The sequence below is a fragment of the Micromys minutus genome (genome assembly GCF_963924665.1).
Source record: "Micromys minutus genome assembly, chromosome: 29".
Lineage (NCBI taxonomy): Eukaryota > Metazoa > Chordata > Mammalia > Rodentia > Muridae > Micromys > Micromys minutus.
The window spans coordinates 27661961-27688647 of record NC_137964.1 but is presented as its reverse complement, the minus strand read 5'-3'; the positions used below and the strand labels follow the sequence as shown (position 1 = coordinate 27688647).

At 52.4% G+C, this 26687-nt stretch overlaps 2 protein-coding genes across 3 annotated transcripts in view; one reads left to right on the top strand and one right to left on the bottom strand.

Annotated features, from left to right (window-relative positions):
* The first annotated feature begins 1004 nt into the window (after positions 1-1004).
* Positions 1005-23427, top strand: SLC8B1 (solute carrier family 8 member B1). Its single transcript, XM_080941333.1, has 15 exons — positions 1005-1221; positions 2787-3000; positions 9928-10080; positions 10163-10215; positions 10915-11198; positions 11282-11449; positions 12031-12138; positions 14149-14208; positions 14365-14495; positions 15286-15427; positions 17101-17222; positions 19955-20108; positions 20700-20780; positions 21153-21220; positions 22396-23427. The coding sequence occupies exons 2-15, from the start codon at positions 2854-2856 to the stop codon at positions 22591-22593; spliced, it is 1869 nt and encodes a 622-aa protein (XP_080797459.1). The 5' UTR covers positions 1005-1221; positions 2787-2853; the 3' UTR covers positions 22594-23427.
* Positions 23428-23443: 16 nt separating this feature from the next.
* TPCN1 (two pore segment channel 1) overlaps positions 23444-26687 on the bottom strand; it is a 47813-nt gene continuing 44569 nt past the window's right edge. For both annotated transcript variants that reach the window (XM_080940844.1, XM_080940843.1), the window contains exon 28: positions 23444-25625. In XM_080940844.1, the coding sequence (XP_080796970.1) occupies positions 25512-25625 (114 nt within the window). In that variant the 3' untranslated portion in view covers positions 23444-25511. The remainder of the gene's footprint in view (positions 25626-26687) is intronic.

The following is a 26687-nucleotide window of genomic DNA, read 5'->3' as shown; positions in this document are numbered from 1 at the left end:
TGCGTGCACATGCATATGCCATGGTGCACGCGTGGAAGTCAGAGGATAACCTCCAGTAGTCAGATCTCCATCACTGTTGGGTCCCAGGGATCAAGCTCAGGTTGTGGGGCTTAGCGTCAGTGCCTTCATTACTTACTGAGCTATCTCTGCAGCTCAGGTGTGCTCTTTAATTAATCGTGGTTCTGGGTACTAATCCTATGGCTGAGAACAGAGCGCGCCTTGCCACTGATTTTCCAGCCTCACCTCAGCTCCCTCTTTCATGTTGCATTCTGGGAAACGGTCTTACTAAATGCTGAGGCTGCCCTTGAACTGGAACCCGGACAGGCTTTGGATTTACTTTTAATCCCATCGGCCTCTTGAGAAGCTGAGGTTGCAGGGCTATACCACTGCCCATCTTCATGTTTGCTGTAGTCTTCGAGCCTGAGGTGCCGCTCAGTGGCTTAGTGTGTGCCTATAGCCAAGGGATGCTGTGGAGGGGAATGCTGGGGAACCTCTGAGAAACTTCAGATCCAGGTGTTCCACCATCGTACTGAGAAAACGTCTCAGTACTGGCCTTAATATCACAATCCTCCAGCCACTGCCTCGGAGTGCCAGGACTATGGGCACACATTATCACACCCTATTTCCCCTTACAGCTCTCACTCTTGCCTGCCATCCTCAGTAACAGAAGCTCCAAGCTTCCCCCTCAGACTTCTCTCGGGCCTCCTGAAGTCTATAACCCATGTGCTTTCAGGATAGTTTCTGCCTGAAAGCAGAAGTGACAGACTGGGGACAGAAAGTAGGAAGAGAATGGGGAAGACTGCAGCCCCAGTTTATACACCTACTCCCACCCTCGGCTGGGAGACTGTGTCTTTAAGAGCTGGGGCGGGGCGAGCCTTAAAGGGTGTGTCCTAGGTGGGGCTAGAGGAACCTGGGCGTGACCCTGCTGGTAAGTGGGCGGGGCGGGGTTTGTGGGGGGCGTGACCCGGCAGCTCGGGGCCGGGACTCTAGGGGCGGAAGGTTGTGGCGCTGGCAGTCCGACTAGAGGAAGACTCCGAGCTCCTGTATCCAGGCCCCGCCCGAGGTAAGAGGAGCTTCGTAGCCCGAGCACCCGCCACCTCAACTTCAGCTTCTCAAACCGGGTTCCCGCTGGGACCCCAGATCAGGAAGCGCTGCCCTGTCCCCATCCGCATCCTTCGCCATCAAGCCTGCACACAGGTGTCTGCACTTCGGAGGCGCTCAGTAAGTGCCTACTTGGAAATGAGTGAAAGAAACCGGCGGCCAGTGTAGAGGTGACTTGTGTCTGGCTGCCCCTTGGGTGGACGCTGAAGTCCATTTCACAGATGCGGGACCCAGAGACCATAAACCCAGCCTTTCCCCCAAGGCTGCCTTCACAGAAAATGCAGAGAGGGAACTGGAGGGCTCTGTGTTTTTCCACTCCACGTCCGTGCCAACTGGAGTAGCTAGAAAAAAGGAGGGAAGAGACTTATCCCCTGTCAACAGGTGGGGAAACGACTGGGTTCCCTTTTCTGGGGGTCTCAGGTGGGGAAACGACTGGGTTCCCTTTTCTGGGGGTCTCATCTTGTCTTTTTCCCTCCTCCCCCCCCCCCCGGGGGGGGGAAGATTTAGAAATGCTTTTGCAAAGAATCACACCCCCTCAAAAACAAAAATCTGATGGCCTTGACCCCTGATTGCAAAAAATAAAATGCACAAAACATTTGAGGCAGTTTGCCTAAGACTTGGAGCCAGTTTTCTGCTTGGACAGAAAACTTAAGCTCCTGCTTCCTGGCTGGAGGAAGTGGGTTATTCCTACTGCAGCCCCACCCACCGCCTCAGCTGGTCCCAGTTTAGGTGGCTTTGAGCAACTCACTTCCCTCTGGGCCTCGATTTCCCCATCCAAGAACTGTTGGCCTGTGGCTTTCTTCCTTGCTACATGACTCTGGGCAGCCTGGTGAACTTTTATCCTCAACCCTCTGAACACTCAGAGAGGGCAACGGGATGTCACATTTCAGCTGACAGTGAAGAATGAGAGTGCCGCCTCCGGTGCCTCAGTTTCCCCCATGAAGGATACAACAGCAGGTTGTGAGGTTGTGATGCACCGGCCACCTTGGTCACACTTCAGAAATATGCTTTTTTAAGGCTGCGACCCAGTGACTGGTGCACATCTGACATCTCAGCCACTAAGGAGGCTGAGGTAAAAGAAATAGGAGCTGAAGGTGAACTGAAATAAAAAAAGTAGGAAGGGGGCTAGAAGTGGGTCGTGCTTCAAATTTATAATCCCAACGCTTCCAAACCAGAAGCAAGACTGTCACTAGCTCAAGGGCGGCCTGGGCTACCTAGTGAATTTCAGGCTAGCCTGTCTCAAAAACCAACCAAACAACTAAAAATCATCAAGGCTGGAGATTGTAGCCCAGCGGTAGAGTGCTTGTCTAGCATATGTAAGTCCCTGGTGTCCATCTTTGATGTCCTACTCAAAAAAGCAAAAAGCAAACAACAAAAACCAACTCGAAAGTCTGAGTTTCTGATAAATCTCACACTGGTCTGGTTCAGCTCTCTGGCTCACTTCTAAGCCTCCTGCAGGCTTGATATCCTGGTGAGGGGCAGGTCTCCGAGAGACACCTAGGGGGTGAATGGTGGTGGGGCACTCTAGAACAGGAAGCAGCCCAGGAGGGCTCCGGAAGTGCTGCTGGGGAAGAGGGGTTCTTTATGGGTAGGACAGGGACTTGGTTTTGCAGGAAAAGGTATCTGGGCTCCTCCTCCTGAAGCCTGCAGTGATAAAAATCCCCTCCTCTTACCCCACCCTGCAGGCACTGGAGTGGCCAACCCGTGGATTCTGAAGTGAGCAGAGGGCGCTGGTCAGGCCCCAAGGGGCCCATGGCAGGCAGCTGGCTGCATCTGCTCTGGACACCTGGCTTCCTCTGTGTGGCTCTGATACTGGAGACGGCATCTGGGGCCGGAGACCCATCCACAAAAGCCCATGGATACATCCAATTTTCAGCCGAAGGTGTCAACGTGGCAGACGTGAGTACCCTGGCAGGGCAGGAAGGTGAGTCGGGTGGGGGCCTGTCTGTTCCATTCCCAGCTAATCACTGCACATGTGACTCCTGGGATCCACAGGAGCTCAGCTGGCCCCCAGCTGACAGATAAAGTTAGAGATTTCAGGGAACAGTGAGCCATTAACACTGTGTGGGGAGGTTGTGATTGTCCGCAGGGGTCGGCGGTCTGGGACAAACTTGTTCTGTGAACCAGTAAAGGAAGGGAGGAAGGAAGCCCCTTTCACAGACAGACATGTGGGGGAAAGGCCAAGAACAAGTGCAAAGGCCCTGTGGCAGGTTCTAGCTCAGTGTGTTCCAGAACAGCAAGGGGGTGTGCTGATCATAAGAGGTTAAACCAGGTGAATAGAGAGGTAATGTTGGCCTGATTATAAAAGGCCTTGTGGACTGAGGCTGGGGGTTAGGGGTGAAAATCGGGAGCTAGAGGAAAAGTTTAAGCAGGGACGGTCAGACCTTGATTTATAGAATCCTCTCTGGCTGCTTTGGAGAGGCTGGCTTAAGAGGGGAGAGTGTGGTCACTCAGAGACCAGTAAAGGGACAGGAGAGCCCCCACCACCTCCAGGCTGGGAGCCTGGTAACATGGTGGTTAGGTTTGGAGTAGTGCTGGAGACAGAGAGGATACGGTGGAGAGCAGGCGGAGGTGAGGATGACGTCACCATGGCTCCAGCCTGATCAGCTGAGGGTGTCCTAGTGTTTGGGGGTCCCCGGGGGAGCAGTGGTGGGCTAGACAAAGGCAGATGGACAGGGAGTAGAGGAGGCCACAGTGTATCATAAGACCTGGGATCTCTACCTGCATTTTGTTTTGTGCATGTGAGTGCTCGTGAGTGTGTGTGTGTGTGTGTGTGTGTTAGATGTGTATGTATATGTGAGAGGAGATGTGTAGTGTGATATGCATGTGTATGTATGCATGTTTGCATATGTGAGGCTTGCACATGGTGAGTGCACATGAACACACGTGCAGGAGCCTGTGGAAGCCTGTGGTTGATTTCAAGATGGCGTGTTCTTCCTCTATGCTCACTCTGTTAAACCCAGAGCTCACCGATCTGGCCATGCTGGCTAGCCACCTTGTGCTTTGGATTCCCCTCTTCCTTCTGAGGTTGGAATTACAGGTGGCTTCACGGTCACCCGGCATGTATGTGGTTTCTGGGGGGCCTCCACACCCCATGCTGGACGAGTAGCTCTAACTACTGAGAAATCTGCTCAGACCTTTCTTTTGTTCATCCGAGACAGGCTTTTGTGTTTGGGTTCAAACTCACAACCTAGTGAATAACCTGAGCCGATGATTCAGCTCCTGGAGAGCTGGGGTGACAGGCAGGTGTCACCGTGCCTGGTTGCTTTATGTGGATCTGTGGGTGGAACGCAGGGCCTCGAGCATGCTGGACACGTAGTCCTACCCACTGAGTCATGCCCTGACATAGGAGTTTTCTGTGTCAGAGATCTCAGGCTCAGGCCACCTGCTCTGACAGTCCTGTGGCCTACACCAAGTTTGCAGGCAGGGTGTCTCCGCCCTGCCCTCGGAGAAGGTAACTGAGCCCTTAAGCCCGGTTTACAGATGGGTGGGAAGTTTGCAGTTAGTGGCCTAAAAACTTGGTTGCTGCTTCCCTGACTCTGAGGGTCAAGGATCTGAAGTTGGCTGTGAGCCAAGTGGCCATGTGCGATTTCCCCATGACAAACCAAACCTTCCTCTTGAGGACATCGGCCTCCAGGACAGACTCCGTCAACAGAGACCCAGTGCTGGACACATGACTCTAAGCCTGGAGCCTGAGGGTCATCACCCTCAGTGTGTGCCATTGTGAAGCCTCTGCTCTTGGTTTTCTTGGTTTTTTTTTTTTGTTTTGTTCTTACACAAAAACTCATGCTGTAGCCCAGGCTACCCAGGCTGGCCTAAACTCAGAGTTTTACTGTTTACTGTTTAAGCTTACTGAGTACTGGGGTTACAGACTTGAGTTGCCATGCTGGTAGTGGGTGTGGGTGTGTCTGTGTGTGTGTGTGTGTGTGTGTGTGTGTGTATGAGTGAGTATGTGCCTGCGAGTGTGTGTGGGAGAATATGAGTGAGTGTGTGTGAAAGTGTGTGTATGTATATGAGAGAGAGAGAGTGTGTGTGGGTGTGGGTGTGGGTGTGTGAGTGTATGTGTGTTTAAGACAGGGTCTCAATATGCAGACAGGCTGACCTGGAACTTTGCCTCCTGAGTACTGGGACTAGGTTGTTTGTGCTACCATGCCTAGTCAGGTACCTGATGTTTATTGAGCCCTTCAAGTGTGCAAAAGTTGGACAGAGAACTTAGGGAACCACCCCCCTGTGGCTTCCTCTGCCCTGGAAACAGGCCCAGAAATAGATCATAGAATAACAAAGAAGAAAAGAACTGGGGATAACAAAACATGTGTGGATATGGTTCGAGATAGAGGAAGGCCGGCCGCTTCGCCTTGGGCCATCAGGGAAGGGCTCTGAGAGGCCGGCTTTTCATCTTCTTTTCTTTTTTTCTTGGGTTTCAGAGACAGGATTGTTCCATGTAGCCCTGGGATTCTCCCTGTACACCAGGCTGGCCTCAGGCTTTGGAATCAGTTTGCCTCTGCCTCCGGACCAAAGGCGCACTGTGATGTTTTCACTGAGGCCTGATCAGTAGGCGCAGAGACCCTGGGGCAGGGTCGAGGCATGATTTTTTTTTTCACTAACTGTGGGAGGGCCCCATGACTGGAATACTGTGCAAAAGGGAGAAAGAGGGAGACCTCAGTTCAAAAGCAGGTGGCTCAACTCAGGAATTTCAAACCGCTATAGTACCTTCTTTTTTTATCTTTACATTTATCTGCGTTCTGCGTGTGTGAACCTGTGCGTGTCATGCCTGTGCACACGTATGTTCATGTGTATATGTGTGCATGTGTGTATGCATGCAAGTCACAGCAGGCTTGTGGAGGCCAGAGTTCAATGTACAAGAGTCACTTCTTATCATGTGAGTTCTGGGGATTAAGCCCAGGCCATTAGGTGCCCCCTGTCGATTCAGGGGAGGCAGGATTGCTACAAGCTCAAAACAACAAAGCTCCTGGTTGTGGTGGTGCACATCAATAATCCCAGCAGTTGGAACCTGGAACATGGAGGGTCAGGAATTCCAGGCCATCTTCGGCTATGTGAGACCCTGCCTCAACACAGTAACAAAATATTGGCAAACGCACAGGTTACCCGATTCTGGGACTTGGCCTGGGATGGGTGGGGCCCTGTCCTGAGACTCCTCCTGTGGTCGTCTTGCCTTGCTAGTCTCCAGGAGCTGTATTGTGCTGGATCCGAGTCCTTATTCTATTCCCCCTATGGTCTCTCTCACATCGCCTTCCTCCGTTCTGACCCTCCTGCTAACTCTCTCTGGAGGATCTCTGGGGACACCAGCTAATCTCAGAGAACAGTGTCCTCAGACCCTCATCTTAACTATGACCACAGTCATCAGCACATAGGTCCAGGGCGTGGCTATTTGGGCCACCATTTCCATGAGCACAGCTTGGGTGGGGGGTGTCAAGTGGCTGTGCAGTCTGTCTGTCTGGGTCTGTGTAGCTCTGTCGGTATGCAGGTCGGACTGTCTGGCACTTTGGGGACATCTCAGCACACAAAAGAGTCAGCTTTCCTGGCTGCTGCAGACAAGGGTTTGAAAGTTCTTGCCTTCCTAGTTGATCGATTGGCCTCTTCCTGGAGTCCAGAGCTGGCAACCTCAATCCCCATTGGACTGCATGGGGGGGGGGGGTGCAGGGGAGGAGGACACAGGGACAAATGGCAAAGAGGTGACAGTGGCCAGAGCACTTTGAGATAGGAAACCAGAGTTCAGAGACAGCCACTGTTTGCAGAGATCACACGGCTGAGACACTCAGGGTCTCCTGACCCAGCTGTTGCCATCCCTCACAATAGCCCTGCTGGACAGAGGAAGACGCTGTGGTCCCGGGCCACATCTGGTTCACCACTTGTCTGGCTCTGTGGGTTCCGAGGGACAGGAGGTTGTTTTTGCTGTAGAACTTGGATGCCTTTCAGAAGGGCATGTGACTTCCCAGAAGTCCAAGCGGCCCTGTGTGTTTAGCATTTCAGCAATCTGTGTGGTTCCCAGGCATGGAACTGGCTGCCCATGCCTGACCCCAGTGTCCTTTAAATCCTCCTGGGCTGAAGTGGAGCCTCAGGGAAGAGGGTGGCAGAGTTGTAGGGAGGTGGAATGGTCCCTTAGGCCAGACCTAGAGCACTGCCAAACTGGTACTGAGCTACTGAGTGCATGCTGGGAGAGGGCTGGGCATGGAGGGGGTGGAGAGGAGTATCCAGCTCAGGCAGGGGCTGGGCCCGGCAGGCCATGTGACAGGGGGCCACTGTCAGGAACTTGCCTTGCTGACTCATTCTAGTGTCTCTGAGACACTGGGAGTGTCCCACATGTTATGGCCCTGTGTGTGTGTGTGTGTGTGTGTGTGTGTGTTCCTTAGGCTGACCCTGAGGATGGGGATGAGGGATCAGGAGAGACTGAACAAGAGGAACGCTGTAGCTGTCCGTTGCCAGGCAGCTGGGTGAAACACATCTAGCAACAGCTGGCTGGCTGTGTGGTTGCAGGGGCAGGGTTTTCTCCTCTCTGTGCCTCAGTTTCTCACTTATGAGAAACATTGAGCTATTTCCCAGGTTTTTTGTGTGCCCCTCAGTGTGGCAGACCAAGTCTGTGAGCCCACAAAGGGTAACATTTTGGACCACGAAATGCTCATAGAGTGCTTTCCCAGAGTGCTGTTGTGGTCCCATAAGGCCCTGGGTTCCCTCCCTGGCACTGCATAAACCATGGTAGTGCTTGCCTGGGATCCAAGTGCAGGGAGGTGGAGGCAGGAGGATCAGAAATGCAAGGTCATCCCTTTGGTAGCACAGTCCATGCAAGCATTCGCTACGGAAGACCCTACCTCTGCAAGATTCTTTGGTTTGCTCCACTGAGGACGGAGAAGCGCTGGCTCCCTCCTGACTCCCTCCCCAGTGCTAGGACCCCTGGAGTCCCAGTGGCAGGGTGTCCCAGTGGTAGCGACCACCCCTGCTTTCTCAATGCTGCTGTGTCCATTCCTAACCTCCTCTGACCTGTCATGACATCGTGTATGCCTCTCGAGCACACCTCGTGCTGTGAAATTCTCGTTCCTCTCAGCTTCTAGAGGCCACAGCCCAGCCAGGGACATGTCACTCAGGACTTTCACTTCTTGGGCTTTTCCCTGACAAAATATTCTGACTTGTGTATCAAGTCTTGTGCAAGGAAGTTCACTGTGGGCCACTTAGGGAGTGAGTCACTCCCTAAGGGGAACTTCCAGGTATCCTAAGAGTGTGAGAACTGAGAATGGGGCTGGAGAGATGGCTCAGTGGTTAGGAGCAGGGACTGCTCTTGCAGAGGTCCTGAGTTCAATTCCCAGCAACCACATGGTGGCTCACAACCATCGGTAACGGGATCTGACTCCCTCTTCTGGTGTGTCTGAAGAGTGACAGCATACCCATATACATTAAATAAATAAATCTTAAAAAAAAAAAAAAAAGAATGTGAGAACGGAATGCAGCCACTGTAATGCAGCCACTGTCATGCAAAATTCTACAGTGGGGAGGGGGAGGGGCCAGAGGGATGAACAATGACTTGCCCAGCCCTAGAATCCCACATATGCACTTGGGAGGCAGTGGCAGGTAGATCTCTGAGTTTGAGGCTAGTCTGGTCGACTTAGCGAGGTCCAGGACAGCCAGGCCTGCACAGGAGAGCCAGAAAAAGAAGGGGCCTAAGAAGGAAGAGAGGGATAGCTATAGAGTGTATGTCTGTCTGTCCTGATCCCAGCAGGACCCTTCAATGTTGTCATAGTTTCCTTACAGGACTTGCCCTTCGTCCATGTTTGAAGCCCCTGACACTGTGCCCGGTGTACTTAGTCACTGTCGTGGTTTCTCTCTATGAATGTTACTTATATGTGATGTTTGTCGGTAATAAAAGCAAACTGCAGGAATGAGATTGACTCAGGGTCTCCTGATTTCTGTAGAGCAAGTGACAGACCATAGGTACTAACATGAAGGGAAAGCTTCCGCAAGGCTGTGTGTGCTTGGAAGTAGCAACTGTGCAAGTAGAGGAAGGAGGGGCTGGGGACAGGAGATGTAGTCATCTTTAGATATTGTCTTTTAAACATGTATATTTTTATTAAATTTTTAAAAGAATTGTTTATTTTATGTATATAAGTACACTGTAGCTGTCTTTAGACACACCAGAAGAGGGCATCTGATCCCATTACAGATGGTTGTGAGCCACCATGTAATTGCTGGGAATTGAACTCAGGACCTCTGGAAGAGCAGCCAGTGCTCTTAACCACTGAGCCATCTCTCCAGCCCCGTTTTTATTATTTTTAATTATGTATTTGTTGGGGTGGGGGTATGGACACATGACACGGGTGCCCCAGCAGGCCAGAGGCATGAGATCCTCTGACAGATGTAAGCTGCCTGATGTAGGTGCCGGGAACTTAACTCTGCTCCCCTGCTCTTAGCCACTGAGCCGTCTGTCTCTTCAGCTCATATTGCTTTCTTTCGGAACAAACACGTATTTGTGAATTGCTGTGCTAAGTTGAATTTATCACGTTGAATTGATCTGTTTATTTTAAGTAAATGGTGGGCACGAATATGGAGATCAGAGGACAGAATCATTTCCACCGCCTGGGACCTGGCAATCAAATTCAGGTCACCAGGCTTGGTGCTCACCGAGCACCTTTACCCACTGAGAGATCTTGCTGACCCACAAGTTTATATTTTTAAAACAAAAACGCCCGGTAGACTCCTTTGGCTTGAAGGGGGTTAGGGACAGACTGAATGGAGACCGTACTCAAGTGCTTACATGGCTCCAAATCAGCCCCCCTTGGTGGCTTTGTCACCCATATCCCCTTCCTTCCTTCTCTGCAGTGCCGAGCCGTGTGTGGCCTCAACACATCTGACCGCTGTGACTTTGTCAGGAGGAATCCCGACTGCCACAGTGAGGGGGGCTACCTGGACTACCTCGAGGGCATCTTCTGCTACTTTTCCCCCAAGCTCCTCCCTCTGGCCATCACCCTCTATGTAAGTCTGTGCCCTGGGACCTGGTAATGGGCATGAGTCTGCGGAGGGATGTAACTCTGTCTCCTTTTCTGATCCCCACCAGGTTTTCTGGCTCCTTTACCTCTTTCTGATCCTGGGAGTCACCGCGGCCAAGTTGTGAGTGTGGCCTGGGCTCGCGTCCAGCTTATAGATGGGAAACTGCAATCCTGAGAGCTGAGATGCAGTGACATGCTTTTGGGATATGATAGGGCAGGGGCCACTCACGCGTGGGCACGCTCGTTGGTGGCCATGCTTGGCGAAAGGGCCTCACGCATGCGTACGCGCGTGCCTATGGCAGGCGGTCCTCGCGCATGCGTATGCCTGTGCTTACGGCTGACGGTCCTCGCGCATGCGTATATACCTGCTTTGTGGCGACCGGAGATCAATCTGAGTTGTTGGGGATTTTTTGTTTGTTTGTTTTTCAAGTCAAGGTTGCTGTGTGTAGCTCTGGCTGTCCTGGAACTCACTCTGTAGCCCAGGCTGGTGTTGAACTCAGAGATCTGCCTGCCTCTGCCTCCTGAGTTCTGGGATTAAAGACCTGTGCCACCGCTGCTTGGCTGCAGGCGTTTTTCTTAAGGATGCTAGGCATTCTGTTTTTTGAGAAGGGAGTCTCTCACTGGCCTGGCGCACTGACTGGTCTAGACTGGCTGGCCAGTGAACCCCTGTCTCTCCATCACTAAAGACGCGTCACCATGCCCAGGATTTTCACGTGTGTCCCCGGGATTGAATACAATACTCATGTTAACAAGGCAAACACTTAATGGCCGGCCGAGTAGCCTCCCAGCAGACCCTGACAGCCGGCTCTTCCCCCTCTAGCTTCTGCCCTAACCTGTCAGCCGTCTCCACCAGCCTCAAACTCACCCACAATGTGGCAGTATCCTTTGATCCAGTTCCCTGCGGGAGAGGATGGTCGAGGAGGCAGGGACAATGGGTGGGTGACGGCCATGGGGCCAGGACATGGTCTTTATGGAATTCCCTTGACATACTCTCCCATGGTGTCACCTTCCTGGCCTTTGGGAATGGCGCTCCAGACATCTTCAGCGCTCTAGTGGCGTTCTCAGACCCACGTACTGCTGGCCTGGCCATCGGGGCTCTGTTTGGTGAGCATAGCCTCACTGGGGTATGGAGGTATTGGGGATCTCCAAGAGTGCTGCTTCCTGAGCTCTGGTCTCCTGTCTTCCAGGTGCAGGGGTGCTGGTCACGACTGTGGTGGCCGGAGGCATTACCATCCTGCACCCCTTCATGGCTGCCTCCAGGCCCTTCCTCAGGGACATCACTTTCTATATGGTGGCTGTGTTCCTAACCTTCACTGCGCTCTATCTCGGCAGGATCACGCTGGCGTGGGCACTGGGTGAGCAGTTCAGGGCATTCCAGGACAGCGTCTCTGGAAATGTCCGGGGAAAGAGTTGATTATATTCAAAGTGACAAACACTCCTTAAGCCATTGAGGAGAATGGGGTGAGAAGGGGGAGGGGTGGAGCCTGGTAGCTTTCAGATGTGATTGTGAACCCAGGGGCCTCACAGCAAACTGGGTCAATTCTGATTAAGAGAGGCCCATAAGAAGTACAGGGAAGCCAGGAAGAGACACACAGAGGGGACTATCACTCCCCCATTTTCCTGGCAAGAAGGTAGGGGTAGATAAATGGGAGCCTCACCATAGAAGAGAACTGGCAGGGCAGCCCAGCAGGGGGTATCAAGGACTGCATCCCATTCTCTTGCTGCTCTGGGCTCTTGCATGGGACTTAAGGGTTACTGAGCGCCCATGCTTTCTTCTCTGACTCTGGGTTCTTGGCATATAGGCAGGAAAGGAGAGCCTAGAATAGCAAAAAAAAGGTAGAGCCACAGAGATGGCCACTCACCCCCCCAGGACTGTGCTAGGCCTATGCCTGCAGCCCAGATGATACCTGGTGTCAGTCTGCACCTCTGCCTGCAGGTTACCTGGGCCTCTACCTGTTCTACGTGGTCACGGTCGTCATCTGCACTTGGGTCTACCAAAGGCAGCGAAGCAGGTCTCTGATCCACTCCATATCGGAGACACCAGGTGAGGAACACATCGCCACAGGGGGATGCAGGGAGCACGGGGAGTATGGGGGAGGGACAGAGAGGACCGGTGCCTCTGTTCTTCACTTCTGCCTCCTGTCCCCCAAAGCCAGTCCATATCCTGCCTGAGTTTTTGCTGGCGAGCTACAGAACCTTCTCGTCCACGCATTGCTACAGTTGGCTTCACTAGTACAAGTTGTGTGCGCCCCAGCTCTTGGGAAGACTCCAGATGAGCCCTATAGGCACATGTGCAGAGCCCAGGTACACACATACACACAAGTGCACCGCACCTCCACACATGCTCATATGTACATAACACATACAAAATACACAAAGGCACATGGCACGAAAAACAGGGTCCACAGAAGGCATACATGAGTGCACACCTGCACACATGCAATATGCTACACACATGTACCTGCATGCATGCACACATGCAATACACTGCATGCACACAATACACTGCACAATGCAATACACTACATGCGTGCACACATGAAATATGCTGTATGCATTCAATACAGTACACACATCCACAGATGCAATACACTGCATACATGCACACAAACATGCATTCACACACACTGCACATATGCAAACAAACGCACTCGGAAATACCAACCCGACACACCCATGGGAGTAGCACATGGGACTCAAGTGTTTACGGCTGGCCAGGCATGTTGTGTGACTCCATCTCCTTGGTGACACTTGTTTGGTACGGGGACTCTTACTTCACTCCTGTCCTGGGAGGAAATAGACACAGGGAGAAATGAAGGCCTCTCAAAGCCAAGTTGCTGGAGTAAGCTACAAAGAGTATTCCAACACAGGGTGCTGAGCTAGACCCCAAAGGCCACCATCGGGAACCTGCCAGCCATTCCGTTACCAGTCTGCATGAAGCCTGTGTGTACCTTGCAGAGGGCAGCACTGTCTCATTCTTGGCATAGAGCAGGGACTGAGGGGCCCTCCTCCCGGAAGCCCACTAGGAATTCACCCCTCTCCACTAAGCAAGCTATTAGACTTCAGAGCCTTCTCCACTATTGGGTCTGCAGATACTCGAAAGCTTGGCAGGTTGGGATGGGAAGAGACAAGTGATTCTGAGAGAGGCCGAGGTCACAGAGAGGCACAAAGAAGTCTGGACCTGCCCCTGTCTGGTGAAGGGTGGGGGCCACTTTCTCCTGAGGCTTCTCTTCCCAGATTCCAGGCCTAGTGAGAGCGGAGACTTTTAGAGGAACGTTCTGGACAAACCGGAAGTTGTTTGTCGGGTGTGCTGGCATGTACCTGCAACCCGGCACATGGGAGGCAGAAGCAGGAGATTCAGAAGCTCAGGGTAGGGGCAGCAAGATGGCTCAGCACGTAAAGATGCTTGCCGCCAAGCCTGAGGACCTGAGTTCAAGGGGACCCGGGATCCTTATATTGGAGGGAAAAAGCCAAGTTAGTCATCCTCTGGCCTCCACACGGGTGCACATGTAAACATGCATACACATACACACAATAAATAAATATTATGTGTGTGTGTATTTATATATTCAAGGTTAGCCTAGAATACATGGCAGAGAGAGAGAGAGAGACAGACAGACACATAGAGACAGCTTAGCTACCAAGCACTGACCTGCCTGTTTGGTACTGAACTGCGCATTGCCACAGCCTGAGGTTTGAGGATATTCTACAAGGCATTCGTCCACAGTGTAGGGATTTCTGAGTGGGTGTAGCCATTGCCGAGAAAGCAAAAGTGAAGGGCTCAGGCGGAGTGTGTCTGGTGTGGTGGTGTGACCCTATTATCCCAGCGCTAGGGTGATAAGGTGGGAAGAAGTTCAGGGCCAGCCTGGGGTACATAAGACCCTGCCAAGGAAAGGGGGCAGGAGATTATAGAGGGAGGGAGGAAGGCCCGGACACTTGTATATTAACTCTACCCTGTCCCAGGGGTGAGCCCCCGACCAGGCATGGTTCTGGAAGGTTCTGGGATGTCATGGGGGCATGATGACTATGCCTGCCCTGATCCTGTTTCCCACAGAGTTGCTGTCTGATTCAGAGGAGGACCAGATGTCTTCCAACACCAACAGCTATGACTATGGTGAGGCTGGGCCCTAGACCCACGGGCATAAGGACACCAGGGGCCAGCCTTCCCTGGGCTGAGCTGGGGCTTAGTTCAGGGGCCCTCTGCTGGGCTGGGAGAGCAGGGGAGGCAAGGGGAAGAGGCCACATTCCTCACCCTACCTGGACCACACAGGAGATGAATACCGGCCTCTGTTGCTGGGTCAGGAGACCACTGCCCAGATCCTGCTCCAAGCCCTGAATCCCTTGGACTACAGGAAGTGGCGGACTCAGTCAGTGTCCTGGAGGCTCCTGAAAGTGGCCAAGGTAAGAGGGGCCCAGGCTCCAGGCTCTCAGCCCTGTGACTGTAGCACAGTGTGGGTTTTTGTTTTGCTTCTTAGTTAGGGCTTTACTGCTGTGGCCATGTGACCAAGGCACTCTTATAAAGACAACATTTAACTGGGGCTGGCTGACACGTTCACAGAGGTTCAGTCCACTATCATCAAGGTGGGAGCATGGCAGCATCCAGGCAGGCATGGCATAGGAGGAGCTGAGAGTTCTACATCTTCAGCTGAAGGCTGCTAGGAGAAGACTGGCTTCCAGGCAGCTTGAATGAGGATCTTAAAGCCCACACCCACAGTGACGCACCTCCTCCAATAAGGCCACACCTACTCCAACAGGGCCACATTTTCTTTTTTTTTTTCTTTTTAAGATTTATTTATGTATATGAATACACTTCTTCAGACACACCAGAAGAGGGCATCAGATCCCATTACAGATGGTTATGAGCCACCATGTGGTTGCTGGGAATTTGAACTCAGGACCTCTGGAAGAACAGCCAGTGCTCTTAACCTCTGAGCCATCTCTCCAGTCTTTATGCCACGTTTTTTAATAGTACCACACTTCCTGAGCCAAGCAATACAAACCATTACAGGGACTGTGGGGAGCATTCCTCTAGATCTGGCTCTGAGGAGGTGGAAGCAAAGATGGGGACAGCCTGCATGCCAGCAAAGGGCTAGGCCTGCTTGTGGGTGCTTTGCAGCAACTGAACACTCTGGAGTAGTAAGGGAGTGTCTGCTGAACCCCCACTCCAGCTGACACCCTCCCACTCCCCCAGTTGCCTGTGGAGTTCTTGTTGCTGCTCACAGTACCTGTTGTGGATCCTGACAAGGATGATCGGAATTGGAAACGGCCACTCAACTGTCTGCAGCTGGTTATCAGCCCCCTGGTCCTGGTCCTGACCCTGCAGTCGGGGGTCTGTGAGTATCCCTCCCCCACTGTCTCCATCTTCCTCTTCCTCCTCCTCCCCTTCCTCCTCCAATCCCAGAGTCTCATCAGACCAGGGCATGCTTATCCAAGAGTCTTTCCTATTGTTACTGCTGCCTGCAAAGGAAGCTATAGACAGGTGACCCTCAGGCCAGGTCCTGCCTTCAGCCCATCAATGACTTGAGATAGACCTCTTGCCTGAGATAGACCATTTGCCTGGCAGGTGAGGTGCTGGATTTCATGTCTGGTTCTACAGGCTGCACATGGTAGCAAATTTTTTTTAATCAACCCCAACCCTCGAGGGGTAGATCTCTGATTCTGAGGCCAGTCTGGTCTACACAGTGAGTTCCAAGATAGCCAGAACTATACAGTGAGACCCTGTCTTTAAATAAATAAATAAATGAATGAATGAATGAATGAATGAATGAATACAGAATGAGAGCTTTCACAATCATTCCGGCTTTATCATCTTGAGATCTGAACCTGGGTCCTGAAGGAAAAACAGGCAGAGCCCAGAGGTGGCTCTTGACAGAGGTGGCGCTTGACAGGGCAAGGGCAGCTCGTGTGACCCCAGAACCCTCCATTTTCCTCAGAGTGACTTGCTGGCCCCACCACACTGGCTTTCCTCATCAGTCCTGGCACGGCCATTTCATTTCTGCCTGGTTTTGGCTGAAGAGGGCCTTTTTCTGGTTTTGCCCCTGTTTTTTACTATGCTCCGGGGTAACACATGCCTCATTTCCTCTCTCTTCTGGCACTTCCGCTCAACCCAAGGTCGGGGTGGGTGGGAGTCTGCGGCCAATGAGTGTGCATCGACTTTTGTGGCCATGGTGAACCCAGAATCACATTTGTGTGACATGTGCCCAGTTTATGGTGGGATGTAGGGTAGGGGAGGAGGATGGCAGATGGGGTTCCTGGGAGCCTAGTTCCCTGCAGCCTCTGACCCCAGGGGAGTTGTGGCCCTGTCTCCCACAGGGGGAAGTCTGGAGCCGACTTTCCAGCCACTGACTGGGGCTTTCTCTAGAATGGGACCTCACACAGCTAAATGTGAACACGTCTGTGCTTTGACCCTGGCTCTCACTTTTTATTTTATCTTATTTTTTCTAATGTGCATTTTTTTAAAATTTTGCCTGCATCTGTGTCTGTGCGAGGGCTACAGATGGTTGTGAGCCACCATGTGGGTGCTGGGAATTGAACTCAGGACCCCCAGGAGAGCAGCCAGTGCTCTTAACCACTGAGCCATCTCTCCAGCCCCTTACTTTAAAAAAAAAAAAGTTTTTTTTTTTTAGTAGGTACCGCAGGCTGTCCTCGAACTCACTGTATAGCAGAGGATGGACCATAAACTCCTGATCTTTCTGTTTCCGTCTCCTGAGAGCTAAGATCCCAGACGTGTACCGGCATGTCTGGTTTATGTGATACTGGAGAAAGAACCCAGGCTTCATTTGTGCTAAGTTCACTGGCTACTGAACCAGCTGCTTCTTCAGCCTGCTGACCCCACCCCCTTTTCTGGCATTTTTGAGACAGTGTCTAATTTCTATCATGGCAGCCTTTAGCTGAGGCTAGTCTTGAACTTCCAAACCTATTCTAAACCTGGGTCACTGTAGGGGCTAACGGGAGGATGTGGGCGAGCCAAGCCTCGGGGGTCTCAGGTCCCTTTCTTGCCCCACAGATGGCATTTATGAGATTGGTGGCCTCCTTCCTGTCTGGGCTGTGGTGGTGATTGTGGGCACAGCCCTGGCTTCAGTGACCTTCTTTGCCACATCTAACAGAGAACCCCCAAGACTGCACTGGGTAAGAACTACCTCTATGGGTAGCATGGGTGTGTTTCTGGGGTGATACTGTGAATGGTAGAGTCCTCCCCAGACGTGAGCCAAACCCCAAGCCATTTGCCTGTTCGGGGCTCTTTTTTACTTTGAGGAGACTAGGCTTATTTTTATTGAGATATTACATCCCTTTTAGTTCTTACATTTGGTTTTTACTTTTTTTTGCTCCATTATTTTTTGTGTTTTTTTTAGATATATTTATTTTTATATGTGTGACTGTAGGACTTGCATGTGTGTCTGTGCACCGTGTGTGTCCAGTACCCTAAGAGGCCAGAAGAGGGCGATGGAACCCCTGTGACAGACTCTGCCTGCTGTTATGGGTACCAGGAACTGACCTACCCTGCAGGTGGCCACAAATGCTCTTTTTAAAATATTTGTTTATTTTATGTATCCAAATACACTGTAGCTGTGTCTTCAGACACACCAGAAGAGAGCATCCTACTACAGATGGTTGTGAGCCACCATGTGGACTTCTAGAAGAGCAGTCAGTGCTCTTAACCACTGAGCCAACCCTTCCAGCCCCTACTTTCTGCTTTTTTTTTTGACACAAAGCCTTATGTAGCCCAGAATGACCTTGGACTCATGATCCTCCTGCCTCTGACTCCCAGTGCTGGGATCAGGTGTGATTGTGCTTTGGGGTGCTGAGGCTAGAACTCAAGGTTCAAGCACACTAGGCCGGTGCTCTCCTAAGCCCCAGCGCCAGTGGGTTTGTTTCATCCAGAGCTGTGTGGGCCGTTTGGAGCCATCTCACCTCCTCAGAACCGTGTGCCTTGTAGCCTCGGCCTCACCAGACCTTGCAACCTTTTCTGTCTCTCTAGGTTTGTTGATGTCCTGTTTCTTTCTTTCTTTCTTTCTTTCTTTCTTTAAATCCTTTTATTACATTTGTGTGTGTGTGCGCGTGTGTGTGTATGTGTGTGTGTGTAGGTCAGAGACAACCTGTGGAAGCAGGCTTTCTCCTTCTACCTTGTGGATTTGGAAGCTGAGTATAGGTTGTCAGACTTGAGAGCAAGTTTCTTTGACCATCCTCCCTCTGTTGGTTCATCCGTCTGTCTGTCTGTCCTCTATCTGTCCCTCCATCCATCCATCCTCCCCTCCCTCCTTTGTGGTGCTAGATAAGCATTCACCACTGAGCCATATCCCCAGCTTTCTTTTGGGGTCTTGCTATGCAGGCTGGATTTGAACTTGAGATGCTCTCGCCTGGGCCCCTCTGCAGTGCCCATCACACTCCAGCTGCATTCGGGACATCTAGGGCATCCTAGTAGACCGTGTCTAGTGTCTTTTGATGGCAGGTGTCTTCATGGCCATCCCCGCTCTCATAGGTAGCTCCTTCCTTTTCTGAAGAAGACGGCCCACACTGGGATGGCACCCAGGGCCTCAGGCCTGCCGGCGAGTATCCTCAAACCCAGCCCCCTTCATCAGTCTGGGTCCCACCACCACCGCTAAGGCCATTCCTCAGCGACATCATGCCCTTTGCTTTGTCTAGTCAGCCATTAGAAATATAATAATATATAATTAACCGTTTTACTTTTAAATAAGTATTTGAATAAAAAGCCTAGGGCAGATTTTTTTTTTCCTTGTGAACTTTGCTGGGAGTGCAGTCGCTGGGTTGTGGTAACTGCGAGTTTTGCTCTCTGAGGAACCTGGGGCTGTTGTTGGAGGGCACACCTGATCGATCGCCTCATGGCCCTAGCCTTCCTTGTCGGGTGTTTCTCTTTCCACTCTTTCTGGCCTCCAGGGCGCTCTGTGATGTTTAGGTGTTGGTCCAGAGATGTTTCCTCCAAAACTTTAAACTCATTTATTTCAGTGTTTTGAGATCTAGACTCTCATAGCCCGGACTAGCTTCAGGTTGTTTTGTTGTTGTTTGTTTTATTTTTTAACAACAGATTTATTTATTTAATGTATATGAGTACACTGTAGCTATCTTCAGACACACCAGAAGAGGGCATCAGATCTCATTACAGATGGCTGTGAGCCACCATGTGGTTGCTGGGATTTGAACTCAGGACCTCTGGAAGAGCAGTCAGTGCTCTTAACCACTGAGCCATCTCTCCAGCCCCCTTAAACAGTTATTAATAGGAGGAAAAAATTCGGAACAGCCAGGATGGCTCAGGAAGTAAAGGCGCTTACCAAAGTCTGATCACATGAGTTGTTTCCCAGAAGCCACATGGTGGGGAGGGGGAAGGAAGAAGGGAAGGAGGGAGGGAGGGGGAGAGAGAGAACACTGACTGCTAGATGTGTGCTCCACCCCTCGAGTACATGTGCTTCCTCCCCACACAAAATAAATAAATGTCAAAAAAATATTCTTTTAAAAATGTAGAAAGCCAGGTGTGCTAGCATGTGCCTCTAATCCCAGCACTGGGGAGCACAGGCAGGAAGATCAGATGTTCAGGATCATCATTGGCCATGTAGGGAGTTCGAAGCCAGCCTGTGTGTCATGAGACTCTCTACCCAAAATGAATGAATGAATGAATATAATGAAAAATTAAAAAAAAAAAATCTCTACCAAGTAGCACCAAGCTAACCTTTTATTGACTACTTACTATTTAGTAAGCACTAACTCACTCACTGTCAGGCAAATAGTCTGCTACTGGGTCACCCTCTGGCCTGGTGTGTAGGTACCTGCTATACCCAGTTTACAGATAGAACGAGTCCTGCTGGGGACCAGCCCGGGTCCCATCAGGAACCCCATTCCCTCGGCAGCTCTTTGCTTTCCTGGGTTTCCTGACCAGTGCCCTGTGGATCAATGCAGCTGCCACGGAGGTAGTGAACATCTTGCGGTCCCTGGGTGTAGTCTTCCACCTGAGCAACACCGTCCTGGGACTGACCCTCCTGGCCTGGGGGAACAGCATTGGAGGTAACTTGGAGCTCTGGGGTGTCTCTTTTCCTTCCCAGCCATATTCCTAGCTAGAGAGGACATCCATCCGGGGTGTGTTTCCTCTGCACCAGCGGGGTGCCCACTGTCACTTTTGAGTCTCAGGAGCATGTCATTAAGCCACCACTGGACTGGAGCATCCTAAAGAGGCTTTCCTAGTCTGATGCTTGAAACACTCCACAGATCCCCAGAGTTGTGGCGGGATGTGGAACTCATTACAGACTACCATGTTTAGTGTGTGTATGTGTGTGTGTGTGTGTGTGTGTGTGTGTGTGTTGGGGCGGGGTTGATACACATATACACATACAAACCTACTGCACTTGTTTAACCACAGAAGCCAGTTATGGTTGGCCAGGTTTCACACTCTGAACAGGATCATTCCAGCGTGGAGCTGGGAGTCTAGAATCTAGCTATTCTCAGTTCAGTTCTTTGAGCATCTCACCTAAAGCACACAAAGGTGCCCCGAGAGATTGTGGGGTATAGCGCCACACCCCTAAGGGGGCAGGCCTTTATCCTCCTTCATTGACTGACTAGTTATGTAAACAGGAGCCTATATATTCTCTCTCTGCACAGATGCTTTCTCGGATTTCACGCTGGCCCGCCAGGGATACCCTCGGATGGCCTTCTCCGCCTGTTTTGGTGGCATCATCTTCAGTATCCTTTGAGGGGCTCCTCTGAGTCTCTGTGTGGTGTCTTAGCTGAGGGTCACAGGTGGACTAGGGACGGTGGCCTTGTCCCCTAGTCTGCCCCGTCCACAGCTTCTGTGAGGTACAGGGGTGTGGTCACTTAGCCTCAGTTTTCCCCAACTGCTCTTAGGTAGCAGGCATATCTAACACTCCATTTGACTCCCATAGACCGAGAGCAAACTGGGTTCTTGATATCCAGTTTATTAGAGGCATTAACACTGGGGCCCAGGGAGGGAAGCCCATGTGCTGAGGGGCCTCTGAGCCCAAGGGTTGAGCCACTGTGAGGTAGGGCTGCAAGGTTGGGCACGGGCTCCAGCAAAGCTTCCTGAACCTACGGCAGACATCCTGGTTGGTGTGGGGCTGGGCTGCTTGCTGCAGATAGTCTGGACCCATGCTACAGAGGTGAAGGTCAGTGGTGTGATTGATTGCAGAATATTTGAAAATATTTTTGCATGGGGGTTGGAAAGGGGTTTCCCTGCAAGCAGGACAAGTAACTGAGACACAGCCTGCGTAGAATGAGCAGGTGTCCTGAGGCTTTGATCCTGGGCCCATGACTGGAGTCTTTGATGTGTATGTGGGTTTGGTGTCTCTGGGCTTTGCCAGTGAAGTGGAACAATAGCACACCCCAACTTCCTGGGTAGCTCCAGGGAGGAACCTGGAGAAGAGTAGGCGGGGTCCAGCATACTACGGGAGGGGTTTTAAGCACACGGGACAGCCTGGGCTCTCGTGAATGCTAAGACGTGTGTTTTGGGGAGTGGAGTCTGGGAGTCTGTAGTTTGTGGAACCCTGGAGAGTCGAACCCGTGGCTCACAAGCTCAAAGCCAGGTCGGTGGGTGACTGTCTTAGGGTTTCTATTCCTACATGAAACATCATGACCAAGAAGCAAGTTGGGGAAGAAAGGGTTTATTCAGCTTACACTTCCACGTTGCTATTCATCACCAGAGGAAGTCAGGACTGGAACTCAAGCAGGTCAGGAAGCAGGGCCTGATGCAGAAGCCGTGGAGCGATGTCACTTACTGGCTTGCTTCCCACGGCTTGCTCAGCCTGCTTTTTATAGAACCCAGGTCTACCAGCCCAGGGATGGCACCACCCACAATGGGCTGGGCCTTCCCACCTTGATCACTAGTTGAGAAAATGCCTTACAGCTGGATCTCATGGAGGCATTTTCTCAACTGAGGCTCCTTTCTCTGTGATAACTCCAGTTTGTGTCAAGTTGACACAAAACCAGCCAGTACAGTGTGACTGAGAGGATGTGGTTCAGTCAGCAGGGTGTTTGCCTAGCATGCATGAGGCTCTAGGTTTGAGTCCCCAGCACCCCCCAGAATAGAGTGTGTTAACGCATGTCTGTCATTGCTAACATGGGAAACCAGGAAGAAAAGCCCAAGCAGGTGGACGTGGAAACTGAGGGATAAGGTCCCCTCTGCTTTGGAGTCTAGAAGTTTGTAACTACAAAACCGAGTCTTGACATCCCACATGGCAATCCCAGAGCCAAGGGGACCAAGGACCCAACAGCCCCCTTCTTGGTGCACATGGCCCAGAAGGCTCCCACAGTGGATACTGTACAACTCCTATTCTCCCCACAGCTGATGCCAGACGGACTGCTGGTGTGGGTGCTGGCCAGTGCGCTGGGCCTCAGCCTGGTCTTCTCCCTGGTCTCGGTTCCACTTCAGTGTTTCCGGCTCAGCAAGGGCTACGGCTTCTGCCTCCTCCTCTTCTATCTCTGTTTCATCATCGTGGTCCTACTCACGGAATTTGGGGTGATCCACCTGAAGACTGACTGAAGAGGCTTGGCCTGGAGGTTTAGGGGTGATTCTGCCTCTTGAGGGGAAGAACAGGAGTTGGGGGGACCCTCCGTAGTCCCCCCCACACCCACAAAAGCTCCTGCATGGATGGGAAGATCCTGGCTGCCGGCACCCAACAGTCTTAGTGTGGGGATCTGGAGGCTGGCTTTGCTGGGGACAATCCCAGGTGGGAAATTGGGGGGACCTGAATGACAGCGGAGGCTCTGGGAGGGCAGCTCATCAGTCCCCCATCCCTGCTGGGTTCTGGGCAGCCTGTGGCTCCCTGGCAGGCTCTTCTCTCTGGTGTCAGCTGAGTCCCTGCACCAGCAGAATTGGCTGAACAGACCCCACCCATGGAGACCAGCCGTGGCCTCTCAGCCTCTGTGTCACAGGTCAGCCAGAGGAAACTGTCATGTTGATGATAGCAACAGGCAGTGTGCTGGGTCCGGTGGCTCAGAACCACGCAGGCTCTACCCTTCCCGCTCCGTGACTGCCCCATTGGACTGTGGATCTAAATGCTTCTAGAACTTTGTGTTCAGGACTCTGGCTCCCCCAACTACAAAACAGGAGCCAGTCTGGGCCCTGTGCCTACCTCGAGGGGAGCTGGGGGTGGGGGGTAGATGACCCTCCCCAGGGTTGTCTTGCAAGTGGCGTGACCAGCCTTTTAAAAATGTCACCCATTCCCTGACCGCCTTCAGCTGTAACTAGGAGACTTGTTTTTTTGTTGTTGTTTGCCCCCCCCCTCCAAAAAAGAGTTACTTCAAGTGTACAAGAAGCGTTCCTCGGGGCTCCTTGGTTCTTTGCCTGGGCAGGTGACCTTAAGACTGGGTAAGGGGTGGCGTGTGGTCAGTAGTGGCCCAATCTGTAAGTCAAAGGCTGCAGCCATGTCTAGAAAGCAGAGGCTCTTTATTGGCACACCAGAAATCTGGGCACAGTGGGTTCCCAGGTAACAAATCGCTGTATAAAACCTTCCGACGTGGCTCGTAACCCATACAAAATGATTGTGATTGTCTGCACGGTGTGGAGTAAGGCTGGGGTGGGGAGAGGAGAAGCAAGGAGGAGGGGCTGGACGCTGCTCCCACAGAGTGCCTCATCCCAGGCGGGGTGGTGGGGGAGCAGTGGTTCCATAGCTGCCCCTGCTAGGCTGTGACACCCATGGTGCCACCAGTTCCCACTCAGCTGAATTGAGGGCATCTGGGTTAGATGGGATCCCAGGGGCCTCGGCTTACATCCCTGGGCGACACAGTCTGTTTCCTGCTCGGATGGCAAGTTTGAAGGTCAGCTTGGTGTGTGCTCAAGGTGACTCTGTGGGGACAGGTTTTCTCAGGCTAAAGGACAGACTGCAGCTTGGCCTAAGAGTCCTGTCTCCCTCAGGCACGTGACTGGTATGTGCTAAACCTTTAGTACCACTACATCAAGCCCAAGACCAGTCCTGAGCCCGCTCCCCCAGGCTGAGGGCACCTGGGGTAGTGGCAGGGCCTAGAACCAGGCTGGTTAATCAGAGGCCCTGGGCCCTCCTTATAGGCCTTCCCTCTTTCTGCTTCCGAAATGTCATACACAGAAGCTATGGCAGCCGGCTATGTAAATGAAGCTTCTCAGGGCTGTGGCCTAGAGTCCAGGTTGAGCTCTGGTGGAGGCCAAGAGCTCTTCAACGTGGAAGGGACTTTGCCAGTCTCCTGACTCAATAGAAACCAGTGGTTTTCCTGGGGGGGCAATGTGGGGGACTGTGCTTTATTTAAAGTAAAGACATCTTTCCAGCTTGGGCCCCTGGTTCAGCAACTGGGAGAACAGGAGGAGGCCTGTGTCTGCCCACTGTTAACTGCCACGCATCAGCAGGTTCGGATGGCCAGGTTCGCAGGGCTGCCAGACAACTTCAGCCCCTTGTGGATAAGAGAGCAGGATGGAGTGACCAGGGCTCCATCCCTGCTAACTTCTGCCTCTGCCACCTCACTACCCAACCACCACCTTGCGGTGGGGTGGTGGTGGTGGCAAAAGAACTCCCACACGTCACCCTACAAGGCATCACGGATGTTCGCCTGACCCCCCCCCCCTTCTCTAGCTTATAAGAACCTTGGAGGAAACCAGTATTCATTGTGCCTTAGATCCCTTGAAAAGCAGCTACCGGTGGTGAGGTGGCTGGCCAGGGACTGCTGTGACGGGCAGTAAGTGTCCCTTATACTGTGTGTGGCTTCCTCTCCGAACACAGCCACAGCGGTCTACTGTGTGTGTGAAAGTGTTGGCTTGAGGGGCGGGGTGCCTTCAGCACCAGTTCAAATGAACTCTCCTGAGCAAATCAAATTCCCAGGGCCTCCAGTCGGCTTGCTCCTGCTGGGAGGGCTTCCCCATGAGGTTGTGGTAGGGTTTCAGCAACAGGAAAGGACCAGAGGCCTGAGAGGGAGCCTCCTCTGCCATCTCCCTCCTCAGGCTTCCCATGGGGTCCCAGCCACTGACCCTTCAAGGGGACCTTCTAGCACTTTGTCATCTACAGATGCCATCCTGCAGTATATGGGCTTTCTTCCTAGTGGTTTTGTCCCTAATACCAGACACAGACACCCGTGGCTGGAGGACAAGTAGACAGTGATTCGGGGACGAAGCCCGAGGCCACAGCAAGGTCCCCCAGGGAAGCCGGCATTTCTGAGATGAGACAGCCTATTTAAGGAGCTTCCTGAGCAGAGGGATTCCAGAGTTTTCCACGGGAGGAGCTCAGCCAGGCCTGGGCCTCAAGCCTAAGCCGATTTCTGGAGCTCAGGAAGACAGAAGGAGGTGGTTCAAACGGACCCTGGCTAGTCCTTTTTCTGTCTCTGTGTAAATATGTGCATATATGTGGGTGTGTCTACATACACCCATGGTTTCCATACATCGTCGTACATAATACTATGGTGTTATTGCATAGAAGAGGCTGGCTTCACGGAACCCAGCTAGGTGACTGTCTGCGAGCGCTGGCGACTGCCAGGGGGCTGCTGGGCTGCGGGGCCGGACACGCTGCCCCCGAGCTGCTGCTCTTGCTCCCGGGCATGCTCCTCGTACCACTCCTAGAGAAGAGGCGGGTGCTGCTGAGGGTGGCTCACCCGCCAGCCCTTCCACTCCCCCAGCTGATGTGAGGGACACACAGTCCAGAGGGATAGCTTTAGAATCTCTGCTGGGGGGGGGGGGCAGCAGAGGCAGAGCAAGGCCTACCCAGTGAGATGACCACCCACCACAACCCTGGAGATACAGACAATGGCCCCCAATAGAAAAGAGGCCACTAGACTGTTAAGAGGCCTGAGCCAGGTCCCAGGTCCCAGGTCCCAGGCCCACTGCCTTTCAGTGGGCCACAGGGATGCCTTTAACTCCCAGCTTCCCCAGAAAGCCAGGGTCTGAGGCAGGACAAGCATTAAACAGCACCGCCCCCCACCCCGTATTTAAACAAACAGTACCCAAGCCACAGGCCTTCGGGGCTTAAGGAATTCTCCAGAGATGGCCCATGGCTGTGCCCTTATTAGCAGAGGGGAAACTGACAAGAGAGAGGCTGGGAGAGGATGCGGGTGGCCTGACCTCTAGGTGCCTTCTGGACAGTTGTACCTACTGCTCTTCGAGGCTCAGACTGTCACTTGGGGTGGGGGGGGTCTGTCAGTGACACCAAGGCTCAGTGGCCTTCACATATGTAAGGGGGACAACCATAAAGTCTTGTGATAATGAAGCTGCCGCTGAGGAAGTCCCAGAGACCCCCAGAGAAGGAGAGCCTCGTGTCTTGGGGTTCTGCTAGAAGGACTTGTTGTCAACCCACATGGTGTTTATACTTTTAACAGCTGCTTATATGGGAGGACGGGTGGGGGGAGGGTGGAGCAGAAGGAAAGGAGGAAGGGATTGACTTTATACTTCTTAAAATCAAAAGGCCCCAAGTCAAAATGCCATCGCCCTGAGCTTATTCCCGTTAGGCAACAGGGGCAGAAGGAGGGGAACAGCACCTTGTCTGGGCAGCAGGTCTTGCAGGGGCCCTGGATTCTTCCCACCTGTCACTCAGATCTCTAGAAAGATCCACAGGGGGGGCACTGGACACCCTCCAAGGGGCAGAGTGGCCGTGCAGTGGACAGGATGGGAGAGCAGCCACCCAG